Raw genomic sequence first — 12,724 nt, 5'->3', positions numbered from 1 at the left:
CCCCCATGGCTGATCTTGGGCTTCTCTCCAGCTACAGACTTGAATAGCAGTGGGCAAGTTTATTAGTATAGCACAAGACATGAATAATCGATGAATACATATGATGACAAGAGTCACTGTAACAATATTAAAGGACAGAGAATTTTGGAATTTCTGTCTATTTGGATGTGGATCTACATTTAAAGAGCGTCCCTTGTCCCGGGATTCTCATCCTCTCTGTGCACTGCCTCAGGCTTAGGCTCAGCCACTCTTTCACCCTTTAGCTACCACATTCACCCACAGTTTTGCTGTCTGGTTGTGCAGCAGGGCTCTCGTTCTCACCTGCCTGCCCTTTCCACTCAGCTCTGCCTCTGCGACACTCCCCTCTCGCACCCCTGCGTCACTCTGGTTTCTCACTAGAAATTCTCAGGGAGTCCTACTTTCTTTTGATTGTAATTACATTTATTCTGAGGGGACCATATGAAAAGTTTCAGAAACTAAAGTGGCATATAAATCTCAAACAATAATTTTACTCATCCATCGGTGTTAACACTTACCTGTTTTTCTTTGAGTGACAATTTCCATTTGTGCTCTGGTTGTGGTCATTGGGGGCTTTGTCTGTCAATTATCATCTCTAAAATTGCTAATACTTTCTATAGTGTTATAGGAATTGCAGACCAACATGACTACAGACAGGTTGTTTCCTGTGTCTAAGAAAACAAGCAAGTGGGAAAATACCCCAGGGAATTGTAGCAAGGATGAATGGCATGTCCTGCATGCCCACCTTCCTTTCCCACCGCACCAGCTTTTCTGTCTCCCACTGGCCTTTAGTACACATGCCTACCCACAGGATTGTTACACCTCCTACTTTGCCTATTATCTAAGCTTGTTCTTTGTTTTTCCTTCAATGAAAACACAGTATTTCCACCTGCCATTTTCCTGGAAGTTTAAATTAATGCTCTTGACAGGCCAGATGATGAGAATGAGAACTGTCGTGTTGCACACTTGGAAAGTACCTGGCACTCTGCTTCCTCTGCTTATACTATTTCAAAGTCTCCTTCTCTCCCTCATCCACCCCATGAAAATTGAAGTCAGCCAGTACAGATAGCTAAGATCAGTTAGTTTTAATTACTTGCCCCAGCTGACATGTGCAAAGCTCTGCTTTTACCCAAGGCCTGCTTGACACCAAGGCCAGAGCTCCTTGTGCTCCAGGATTCTGGTACAGACCTTGAAAACCACAGGACCTTGGAGTGGTAGAAATGCTAATTCTCAGTAGACAAAAAGGGCCAATGCACACAGTAAGAATGTAGGTGAGAGCCAGACATCTTTTGGGAACAGTAAAATAATCAAGCAGTATCTTTTGAACTGTATATCTATCCTTTTGGGAAGCCAGAAGAGAACAAATACACATGTGTCATAAGAGGCGGGCCATAAAAGCTCGGAAATGCTTTTCAATTGCTGAATTGTATACTGCTGTCTACAAAGTGCAAAATTTATGAACAGTAGTTCAAGGTCAAATGGGAAAGGAAAGGAAAGTGGTACCTGAAAAAATAATAGTTGTTTACAAGTATTTCCAAAGAGCTCCAATAAAAACTTCATCAGTCACATTGCTGTTGATGGAAAAGCAAGTAGCAAATAAACACTTAGGAAAATAACGTGATTTAGTTGATGTGAATGAGTTCATTTTACTGAAAATTTAGAAAGTACTTAGCTTTTTCACTTGTGCATGTAGACTGTGCTAGAGGATGAGGTGGGGGCTAAAGTGTGCTTCCTACCTGGTTACGGTATATAGCTTTACTGGATTGCATGCATGTCTTTCTTGGTTTTATATTTTTTATTTTCAAATGCATTTTTAATGCTAAAGTGTAAATTTTATAAACTACTTTAAGCACAAATGTTCCAAGTCCCCTTTTTATTAGTTTTTATATCTAGAACATTTGGGAATTGAACCCAGAGCCTTGCACATGTGAGAGGCAAGTTCTATGCCATTGAGCCACACCCCCAGATCTTCAAGCCCCCCTTTAAAAATGTGCTCCAAATAATAATCTACTTAGTATAGATTTTGGGCTTTCTAGACCTTGCAAATAATACTTAGACTGATGCAACAAAAATTGTTATAAAATATTTTATTTTTAGATAATTAAATATAATTCAATACTTTTTTTTAGTAATTTTTGAATTCAAAAGTTTAAGAACATGTTTTTCTACCTAATTCTAAATTAATTCAAAGAGGCATGAAACCTAAAATATTCTTAGTTCAGGAAGCATTTAATCAATTGTAGCCAGAGAATGCTTCACATGATTATTTTATGCCCATGAAAAATATGGTCCATATTCAGTTTGTTTAAGGTAAAAGAACGTCCAGTGGAGTTACTTTCTTTGCTTTCCAGCACAACCACATGCTTCATGATTTAATATAATGTGAATTTTTACACAAGAACAAAACTGTTCAACATTGAAGGGACAATTTATTTCCTAAACCTGTATTTGGCTGATGCTGAAAATCTACAACCTCTATTCTGTCTCTAGGTATAATGCACAAAGTAAGTCCGACTTCAGAATTTCATACATGAAAGTGGAATTCAATTTATTACAGGGAAGCTTTTAATCTTTGTATATGGCCTGACATGCTGGATTTTATTTAATAGCTGAATTTCATAGACAAGGACTAGGCATGTCTTCAAAGAACCTGACCAAATACTATAATCCATTTCCCCCTGAAATTACAGTTGTTAAATTAGACAAAAAACATTTATGAATGTCACTGTGCCTTTCCAGCAATTAACAAGTTCAAAAAAAAATCCCTTCATGTTGCATGGCTTTGAAATTATTGTATTTATCCTGAGCTGGCCCTTCAATTTGTTCTATCAAACACTTTAGAGGCCGGAGCAAGACATCAATCCTGAACAGGTGTGCAAAAGGGCTTCTTGATGTCTGAAAGTGTTCTATTTTAAAGCCATTTTAGCAATTTTAGCACATCAGCCACTGTGAATTCCCAGGTAAGTAAGAGGCCAATTCATTTCCACGTGAAGGCAAGCAATCTGTGTCACCATCACGGCCCGATGTCACCCTGATGAGGGACAGTCATGCAATTGGCTGAAATTCTCACTTTGCTGTCTCCTTCTTGCAGTGCTGATCCTTCTTATCATAACCATGAGAAGGCGGAAAAAAGAGCCCCTGATTTTTGACGAAGAGAGAGATATTAGAGAAAACATCGTCAGGTACGATGACGAGGGCGGGGGAGAGGAAGACACAGAGGCTTTTGACATGGCTGCACTGAGGAACCTCAATGTCATCCGTGACACCAAGACCCGTAGGGATGTAACTCCAGAAATCCAGTTCTTGAGTCGACCGACTTTTAAGAGCATCCCAGATAACGTTATTTTTCGGGAATTTATTTGGGAGAGACTGAAAGAAGCTGATGTTGACCCGGGGGCTCCCCCGTATGATTCTCTGCAGACATATGCCTTTGAAGGGAATGGCTCAGTCGCTGAGTCACTCAGCTCTTTGGATTCCATCAGCTCAAACTCTGATCAGAATTATGACTATCTAAGTGACTGGGGACCACGCTTTAAACGCCTCGCGGACATGTATGGAACTGGCCAAGAGAGTTTGTACTCATAGCCTTGGAACCTTTACTTGAAATGTACTGAAGCAAAAGAACAAAACCACTACATTCAGAAAGCAAGAACTCCACTAGCTGGAGAAAAATGGTTGTAAATATTTCTCCATTTTTAACTGCTTAGGTTTCCGCCTTGGTGAAGCATATCTTCCTTAGACTTATCCAAGGGACTGCACTGACCACAGACTCTGAGCATTTGAAGGTTTTCTTTCTTTCTTTCTTTTTTTTTTTTTTTGATAAAAAGAAATGCTCAGTGGTTTGTGAAATAGATAGCAACTCTCATATACCTGCAGAGGCACCTAACCTCTATGAGTAAGTGGTGGCCCGTGTTGTCAGTGAGCCAGCAATGTCCTGCATGTACCTTCATGGTACTGCCAGTGAGAGGAGTAGATCGTGATGTGCCATTGAGAAATCCTGGAACTCCTTGCTCATCAAAACCTGGGACAAATTTAATTCACAGCAATGCTTTCTAGCTTGCTATAAGATAGAATTCAAGAGAATTTTATTGCTGTTGGTTAGCAAAAAAATATTTTATTTAGCAATATACAAATTCTCAGAATATCCTTATCAAATGAAAACCCTCAAATAATAGCCACCAAAATTTGATATAAGGCAACATAAACCATGGTTGAGTCAATAAATTGTGAAGTGTTTCAGATAAGAATAAGGTAGATAATTCTTCAAGTTTGCAATTGTTTTGAGATGCTTATGTAGGTATGATTTTTAAAAAGTTGCTGTCTATTCGTTGATTTTTATTATCTCTTCTGATTTGTACAGGAGAATACCTTTTGTTTTTTATTTGACACATGGTGTTATGTTTATTTTGGAGCACCAATCTCCACTAAATTCAGGTTCATCTTTACTGCCTCGTAGTATTAAACTCATCAGAACATACTGGTTTTTCTCCAGTCTGAGCTACAAGAGATGAAGCATAGAAATGGAGAATGTGTAGCGATTGAGCCCTGTTCCAGTTCACATCTCAAAGAGGAGCACAGCAAAAGGACATACAAATTGTTCTTCTGAGCCATTAGAATGTACAAAACAAAACAACAAAACAACATATTGTATTTTAGACAGACTTCAGAGAGAATGAAGATTTTCTTTGATGCAAGATTTATTTTCCAAGGTCATGAGTTCTATATGCTCCAAAGACTTTCAAGAATCAGTTTCTCACCTGTGTTGCTGTAACATTTTGAGTAAAAGACTGAATTTTTAAATATATTTTAAACAATATAGTGTTATCAATTTCAAGTCCATCTTTAAATTATGATGCAAATGTGTCCCTTAAGAACTAAATGATGTATCATTTCTCTGGTGGTTTAGATGTGCCAAAGTGAAGAGGGCAATTGCAAGTAACAACATGTGTTTAAGTTTGAGATAAATGTCTCAAAATAAGAATTTTTTAACCAAAATAATATTTCTACTTATTTTTCCTAGATTAATACTAGTTTAATGTGCATATAACCAAGTGAGAATGGATTTATTTTTTTTCTTACCTTCTCATTTGAAAAATGACCCATTGTCCACTTCCTAATAAATCTACAGGTAGTGAACACTGTGTAGGAAATTGTGTTCTAAAAGTGCTTCTTTCTGAAAAGCAGACACTGGAATCCTGAATATTACTATGTTGATTACACAAAAAGAAACTATGTAGGATTCTGTAAACTTGCAGTCCGAATTTAGAAATGACGTATGTGAAAGTGGCCTTCAGCTTCATAAAAATAAATTATTCAATAAATTTGATTATATGTAAACAGTCCTTTAATTTGAGTAAAGGTTTTTAGATATTGTTTATTCACTAGATAGATAAGCTTCTTGCTGTATTAATATGCATATATATATAAAACAGACCCATAACAGAGTTAAAGACACTGCTGATAACCTTTATTTACATGTGTGAAGTTTTCAAATAAAAAAAAATGGTACGTTTATCCAATCCAATAAAATCAGAGTGTGGTCCAGGAATTATACATATGTTAAATCAGCAAAGTGCTGAGAAAAGAGTTTTGTAACAATCCCCTTGTTGTTTGCAAGAAGAAAAAATAGTTTATTGTACATTTGGATTATGATGTCAAAACTGCTGCTTGTTCCACTTATCACTAAATGAAGGTTTGTATATATTTTAGAAGAGGAATATAACATCATGCACCATGCCTCCTCTCCTTTTAAAATATATATATTTTACCTTTTTTTTTTTTTTTTTGCATTTACCAGTTACAGATGAGGAAAAGTTCAAATGGAAATGATGGTTGAAAACTATTACATATATGCAAGTATATATATATATATATACTTGCACATATGTAATAGTATCAAATACAGTATTGAAGTTAGTTTAATATTATTTTTAGGAATTGCTTTGAGGTAGCTGAAAGAAAAGTCCTTCATATAGGTAAATTTATATGAAGAACTCTAAGGTTAATTGGAATGGTGTGGTGCATTTTTAGCTTTCTTTTTTCTTCTGAAATATAATACTACATATGATTATCTAACTTAATATTTGAAAGACAAGCTTTGTGTTAAAAACAAAGACTGGATCACTTGATTGATGACATCAATCATAAAAGTAATTAAGAGATTTTCCAATAATCTTTTCAGTAAACATCCATTATTTAGTCATTTAAATTCAGCATTGTACTGGAAATAGTGAGAATCAACTCCCAAGAGAGAGTTATGTGCATCTCTCTCCAAGTCCACTCCCAGTGGTATTATTTTGGTAGGCTGATGTCAGCCATGGTGGGAATGTTTAGACAACTGTGGCAGGGAGCAAGCCATTTCTCTTTTTCTGGATCTCCAGTTGTTAAATATTGACCAAGCTACTTATTAAATTATTTCATTTGAAGAAACATCATGAATATAGATACAGTGTGAATGAACAGAACATGAAGTCATGACATGAAAAGAATTTATGCTACAACCTATTACTAAAGATAGATGCAAGAAGTGATTTCCTCATATCAAAACCTTGGGAAGCAATGGCTTAATAACATCAAATTCAGACAATAGTGCAGGGAGTAAAAAAAATAATAATAATGTTTTCCAATTAGCCATACCGTGGCACCAAAAAAAAAAAAAAAAGAAGAAGAAGAAGAAATTCATAGTGTGTAATGTAATATGTAATGTGCATTTTGAACAATTTAACTTCCTTAAAAATTAATCACATTATATTTTTTACTGTCCATTTCAAGAAAATACACCAAGGTGTCTATTCTAAATTATTTTTTGCATAATTTTAAAGTATGGAAATTAAATCTTATTAAGAAAGCAGAGTTGCACAGGTCAAGCCTAAATTATGATACTGATTCACAGTTCAGTTTCTCCTTTAAAGCAGTATTCCAAGATCAGTTAACCTTAACTATAGACCAAAATCAGGGAGGGAACATTAAGGAATAAAAATAGGCTTGTGAAGGCAGTGAGCAGATTATTATATCAGCAATTGCCAGATGGACCTGGCAATCTTTCTTCTTTGCCATGAAGCTGCTGGAACGCAGTTGAGGTCAGATGAATATAAATTACAGGAATAAATGACACTCACATTCACGTGATGACCCCTGTATTCTCACTTTGCCCTCTGAAAATGTTTTAAATTATTTTAAGTTCATGCACAATTACATTTACTATATGGAACATGAGCAGGCCAAGGTAATTATTCTCATGGAAAAAGGATACTTATACAAGAGATGAGCAGTATTTGTGATGTGACCTATAAGCTCCCAGAAATGCAAATGTTGATGGGGTATTAGAATTTATATTTAAATACAAAATCTAAAGGACATTAGAAGGAGTTAAATTAAATAATTTTCAAGAGGCCAAACAATTTCAAAATTTAAAAAAAAATTAAATATTATTTATAAATATTAACCTTCAAATTTTCAATGTTAAGTTCATATCTATTGACTTACAAACTGTTTTAATTACCTTAATTGTCTTTTAACACAATTTGAAGGTTTATTTACAATCAATCTAATTAAATTAAAGTTGATTAAAGCCTCCACTGACTCTTAATTCTTTCTGGTCAGAGATGGCTGGAAACAGATTGAATTTTTATGATAATTAATATATGAGCCAATTTATTTTATTAGTCTGTGTTTATTTGATCTTATGTATACCACCAGTTTTTTTAAGTTATTAACACTACATATTGTCTATATATGTGATGATGTATACAAAATTAGCAAAGAAAGCTAATACAAAAATGTTAGCCAACTTGATATAATAAAGGGTAAGAAAGGATTAATAGCATTTGTAATTCGAATGTAATTGATTTTTTTTTTTTCACATAAGTGGCCTAAGCTCTTGAGAAAAATGTGAGGGATCTAAGGCTGAGGTTGGGCAAGCATAGTAAAGCCAAATCAGGGGAGGATTTTTAAGGCAAAGGACAGGACTCAATGTGGGTGACATTCTAATGATTTGTCATAGTTATGCTATCTTCTATGCTCAGAATTTATGTTAAAAAAAAAGCAGTGCCACAGTGTGTGTGTGTGTGTGTGTGTGTGTGTGTGTGCTTGTGAGAGAGAGACAGACATTGAGAAGTACAAAGTAACTCTAAACAAATGAGTCTAATATCACCTGCCTAATGCTATTATGTTATTGTCATTTGCCAAATGACTGTTAAGCAATAAGACAAGAAAATCTATACTGACAAAAAAAAACTAATTTTTTAAACAATCTAATTTGATTTATATTAAAAGAAAGATTTTTGCAGCAAGGAGAAGAACATTTAGCTAAACCATCTGTATAATTGCCACATATTATTTCTTTTGTATAGCTGTGACTTCACTGTTAACAAAGAATGTGGAATGTAAATTATTTATTGTGGAATGTCACTGGCTTTCAGCTTCTGGGGCATCAGTGTGGCATGTAAGGAATTACCCCTGGTATGTGGTTGTAACATCAGTCAGAGGTTCAATCGGAGCTTGATTTTACTGAGACCTAGATTCCATTCTAACTCTCTACATTTTATGTTCATGATTGCAATTGAGTTAATGATAATCTTATGTACTTCAGATGCTTTTGAGATGATTAACAAAACATACTGTATAATCTGTGAATTACTGAAAAAATGTAAAGTTTTAATATGGGGAATTATGGAAATTATGTGAAAAGGTTGATTATATTTATTGTTATATGCTGAACACAAATAATTTCTGTTTGTTGAAATGTGCACTAAGGGAAAAATACATTCAATAAGAACCCTAAATTGCAAAAATATTTTTAAAAAGAAAGTAATAATTAAGTCGTAAGTAATTTTAATAGTCTCAAAAAGCTGTTACAAGTCTTTAAGATTAGTGACTAAATCAAACTAATTCAATGATTTATAAGAATTAGGATGTCAGTAGAGATAAGCAGTGATAAAGAGAAATCTTTCCCAGTCATGGTGACCACTAATGGGAGTTAAAGGGATTCAGAGGAGCCCAGCCTTGTGGCAGAACACCAGCACATCCAAATAAAGAAGATCATCAAAAGGCAATCACACACAGAATGTAGGAACCTTCCAGACATCTGAGGTAGATAAAGTGAGATTCTAGAGTGCTCATCATTTTTCCCAGGTATAGTGGTATATGTATAATTAATTTATACACTTCTAAGTAATAAATTACAGTAGTATTGATTTCACATAATAAACACACTAAATGCAACACTCTCTTGTTTTGACCACTCAGAATCACTTTCAATATCTTGCAAGATCTAATACATTTTAGCCTTTTATAATGAAGAAACTCTGGGGAACAAAATAATAATATTTACTAGAGATTACTGTTTGTCAGTGATGTTCTGCTCACTAGAATATTATTAGCTAATAAATTATCTTCTCAACTATTAGTTATTGGCTATTTGTTGTTTAGATGATCAGACATAAACACATACATTAATAACTATATAACTAATGAGAAGGATAAGAAAGACTACATACACTCATTCAAATCCATTGATTGCTGAATTTTAATTTCATCATTTAATGTAATTATGCTAAGGGCCTACTTATATTTTTATAAGCACAAATTATATAATTTACAACCCTACTGCTTCATGTTGTATTTTTGTGAGTATAAACATAGTTTTATATGTCAAGATGAGGAATATACTCTAAGTGGTATATTATCAGTATTTTAAGTTATCAGATTTTTTTAAGAACATCATATATATGATAAGAAGCCTAAATTATATAAATTATAATTTTATATATATATATATATATATATATATATATATATGTATATATATGGCTTCAACTGTGTATGTAAACACACATATGTCTATATCTGAGTGTATACACATACACATATATACAAACACATATGTATATATATATATATGTGTGTGTGTGTGTGTGTGTGTGTGTATGTGTATATACACACACGGAGAGAAAAAGAGAGCACATGCATATATACATGCACATAATTTGAGGCTAAATGTTTAGTTGTATATTAAATTGTTTTTAGCATTTTAACTTTATTTATTTAGTTAGTTAGTTAGTTTTCAAGGTAATTATGGCTTTCAGATCCAATCACTACAACGAGATTACCTGGATTCATTGGAAAAAAATACGTCACATTAGTAAAGCTTCTCTTAACTCAGACTTCAGAATTTCTTTCTCAGTATGTAAAGAAATCTACAATTCATATAGGTAAAACATACAGAATAGCTTTCAGTGAAATTATTATTGCATATTTATGAGATTGCACCATAATTATATTAAAAAGAATTTAACCCATATTTTTCAATGATTCTGCTTGCTTAAGAGGCTCTTAAATAAATTGACACAAAAGAGCCTCAAAAATGCTAATTTAATTGACCACTGAATGGATCCTGAAAATCTAGTTCTACTTAGCATTGGAAATGAGACAGGAATTTCTAGGCTAAGTTGGAATGTATGTCAGAATATAAAGAGATCATTGTTGTTCAGGTCAAGCATTATGTTCAAATCAAATACAAATTTGAGATTTTTGAAGCAGCCACAGGAAATGAAGTGCAGGTTCAGAACCACAGAGATGTAGAGGTGTGTACATGGTGAACATCAACCCAGATTTGTGTTTTGTAGAGCTTTTTTTTTTTTTTTTTTAATTGAGAAAGATATCAATGAACATCAACCAGGATGTGTGTTTTATTGAATTTTTTTTAAAATTGAGAAAAACATTGTCTTAGTTCAAGATTTTATAGAAGAAAATAATTTCCCAAGTTTCTGATAACTCCAGACATGGAGAGAGCAGTGTTGACCTCTGTTGTAGCCATTCTCAATTCTGAGGTGATGCCTACCTGACTTCCCATTTAAACATCTTGATTAAATGAGAATTGTTGTAATGAAAGTTTTTGTTTTATTCTAAGTACTTTGTTTTTATAAAAATTAACGTAATAAAATTTTCCATATACATGCAACTTGAAGTTCCAGGAATTCCTGTTGTAATATGTGATATCAATTTTCTTATAAACTTGTGAATTGCACCAGTTAGTCACTGTATCTGCAAAAGTGGCACCGTTTTTTTTTTTTTTTTTTTTAGTGGAGAAAAATTGAAACCTAGAGTAATGGTGACTAATCCAAGGAAATTTGTGATGTAAATGGTAGAAATGAAAAAAAGAAAAAATATTTAGACATTTCCTGCTATATTTCTGTTATCATAGGCCTTCAGGAAATGGTGTTCTGGTTTGGGTAGATAAGAAAGGAAATGAAACCCATTACAAAAGTATATTTATTCATCAATTTAATGAGGATTTAGTTTCTTTATAAAGACTGTTTTCCTGTTCTTCATTTAAAAAATCCCAATCGGGAAAATAACATTAAATTTTTTGTTTCAAAATAATAACCTGGCATTTTATCCATATGTTCCATTTCCTGTTGTCTATTTGGGGTGGTGAATTATCCTAAGAATGGACAATATGGCAGCAATGTGGCAGGCCAGATTTCTGAGGGTCACACATTGGGCACGTTCATAGACGTCTCCTAATTCTTGACTTAAAAGAATGTGAAGAATTATAAGGAAGAACCAAAAATCAATTTCAGAATGTAAAAAAAGAAAAAATAACTAAATAGAGGAACATAAAACAATAGAAAAATCTGAAGCCTATAAATGAAGCTGAGCTGTCAATAAAGAAAGCCACTAACATTGGCCACAGACACAGCCATCACATCCCATGACTGGGTCTGTGGAGGGTATAAGGTACATGGTTTGAGTCATTTAAGGAGGCTTCACCCCTAGCACCCACAGATAATTTAAAATAAAATAGGAATGATTGATCCAACAGCAACAAACACAAAAGGTAAACCATCATGAAGGAGGCAGTCTACAGAATCTCCAAGAACAAAAAACATGGTACTTATCAGAAGTATAAAGCCATATATAGAATGTTCAAAGAAATAAAAAATAAATTAAAATATAAGTAATGATAAGAAGATTATCAATGATAAAATATTTTGCAAAACAACCAAACTGTATATTTAGTAAAGAAAAATTTAATTTTTGAAGCTAAAAACGTAATAGAAAGAACATACATACATTACACATAGGACAAGAAAGTCTTGGTGGGCTGAAAGACAGATTGGTTGAAATTATATATGATGCCACATAGAGAGAAAACATACATAATTTACATGAACACAGAGAACAAGGAGGAGTGTGGCAGCCCCACACTGTAGCCCTGTGCAGTGCCTTGTTTGACTACCATCTCTAAAGGATGGTTTCCCTTGACTGGAGGCCTACTGTGATCCTCCTTTACATCAAGCTATACTCACTGTGCACCACACAGTTTGATTTATTAAGTTTAGTGATCCATCTGACAAATATTGTTAAAAGTGCATTATTTTAATTCCAGCAAAAATAAACTATGTACATTCATCAAAACTTGTGGCATTATTAAAAGTGGACAGGATGTCCTAGCAATTTAAATTAAAGCAAAATAGCTAAATACAGGCTCTGTGTTATATTATTTCTTGTAAGTATGTTTTGACTGATTTCATCTTTGGATATTGAAGATCAAAGTGAATCCCTGTTTTGTTTTGTTTTGTCTTTTCTCTTACGGAAGAGAGGTTAATTTAGATTGGGCAGAAGGAATAAAATAAAAGAAGGACATTATGTAGCATAAATCATAATAGATTTTTTTTCTCTTCCAAGTAGTCTCTTCCCACAT

The 12,724-nt window shown here is 33.7% G+C and overlaps 1 protein-coding gene across 1 annotated transcript in view; it reads left to right on the top strand.

Annotated features, from left to right (window-relative positions):
- Positions 1-3,603, top strand: part of Cdh7 (cadherin 7) — a 106,427-nt gene extending 102,824 nt beyond the window's left edge. The window contains exon 11 of the mRNA XM_076836762.2: positions 3,110-3,603. Coding sequence (XP_076692877.2) covers positions 3,110-3,603 — 494 coding nt within the window. The remainder of the gene's footprint in view (positions 1-3,109) is intronic.
- Positions 3,604-12,724: the final 9,121 nt, after the last annotated feature.

The sequence above is a fragment of the Callospermophilus lateralis genome, chromosome 17, assembly GCF_048772815.1.
Source record: "Callospermophilus lateralis isolate mCalLat2 chromosome 17, mCalLat2.hap1, whole genome shotgun sequence".
Taxonomy (NCBI): Eukaryota; Metazoa; Chordata; class Mammalia; order Rodentia; family Sciuridae; genus Callospermophilus; species Callospermophilus lateralis.
The sequence above is the reverse complement of the archived record's forward strand: the minus strand, read 5'-3'. Positions and strand labels throughout refer to the sequence as shown.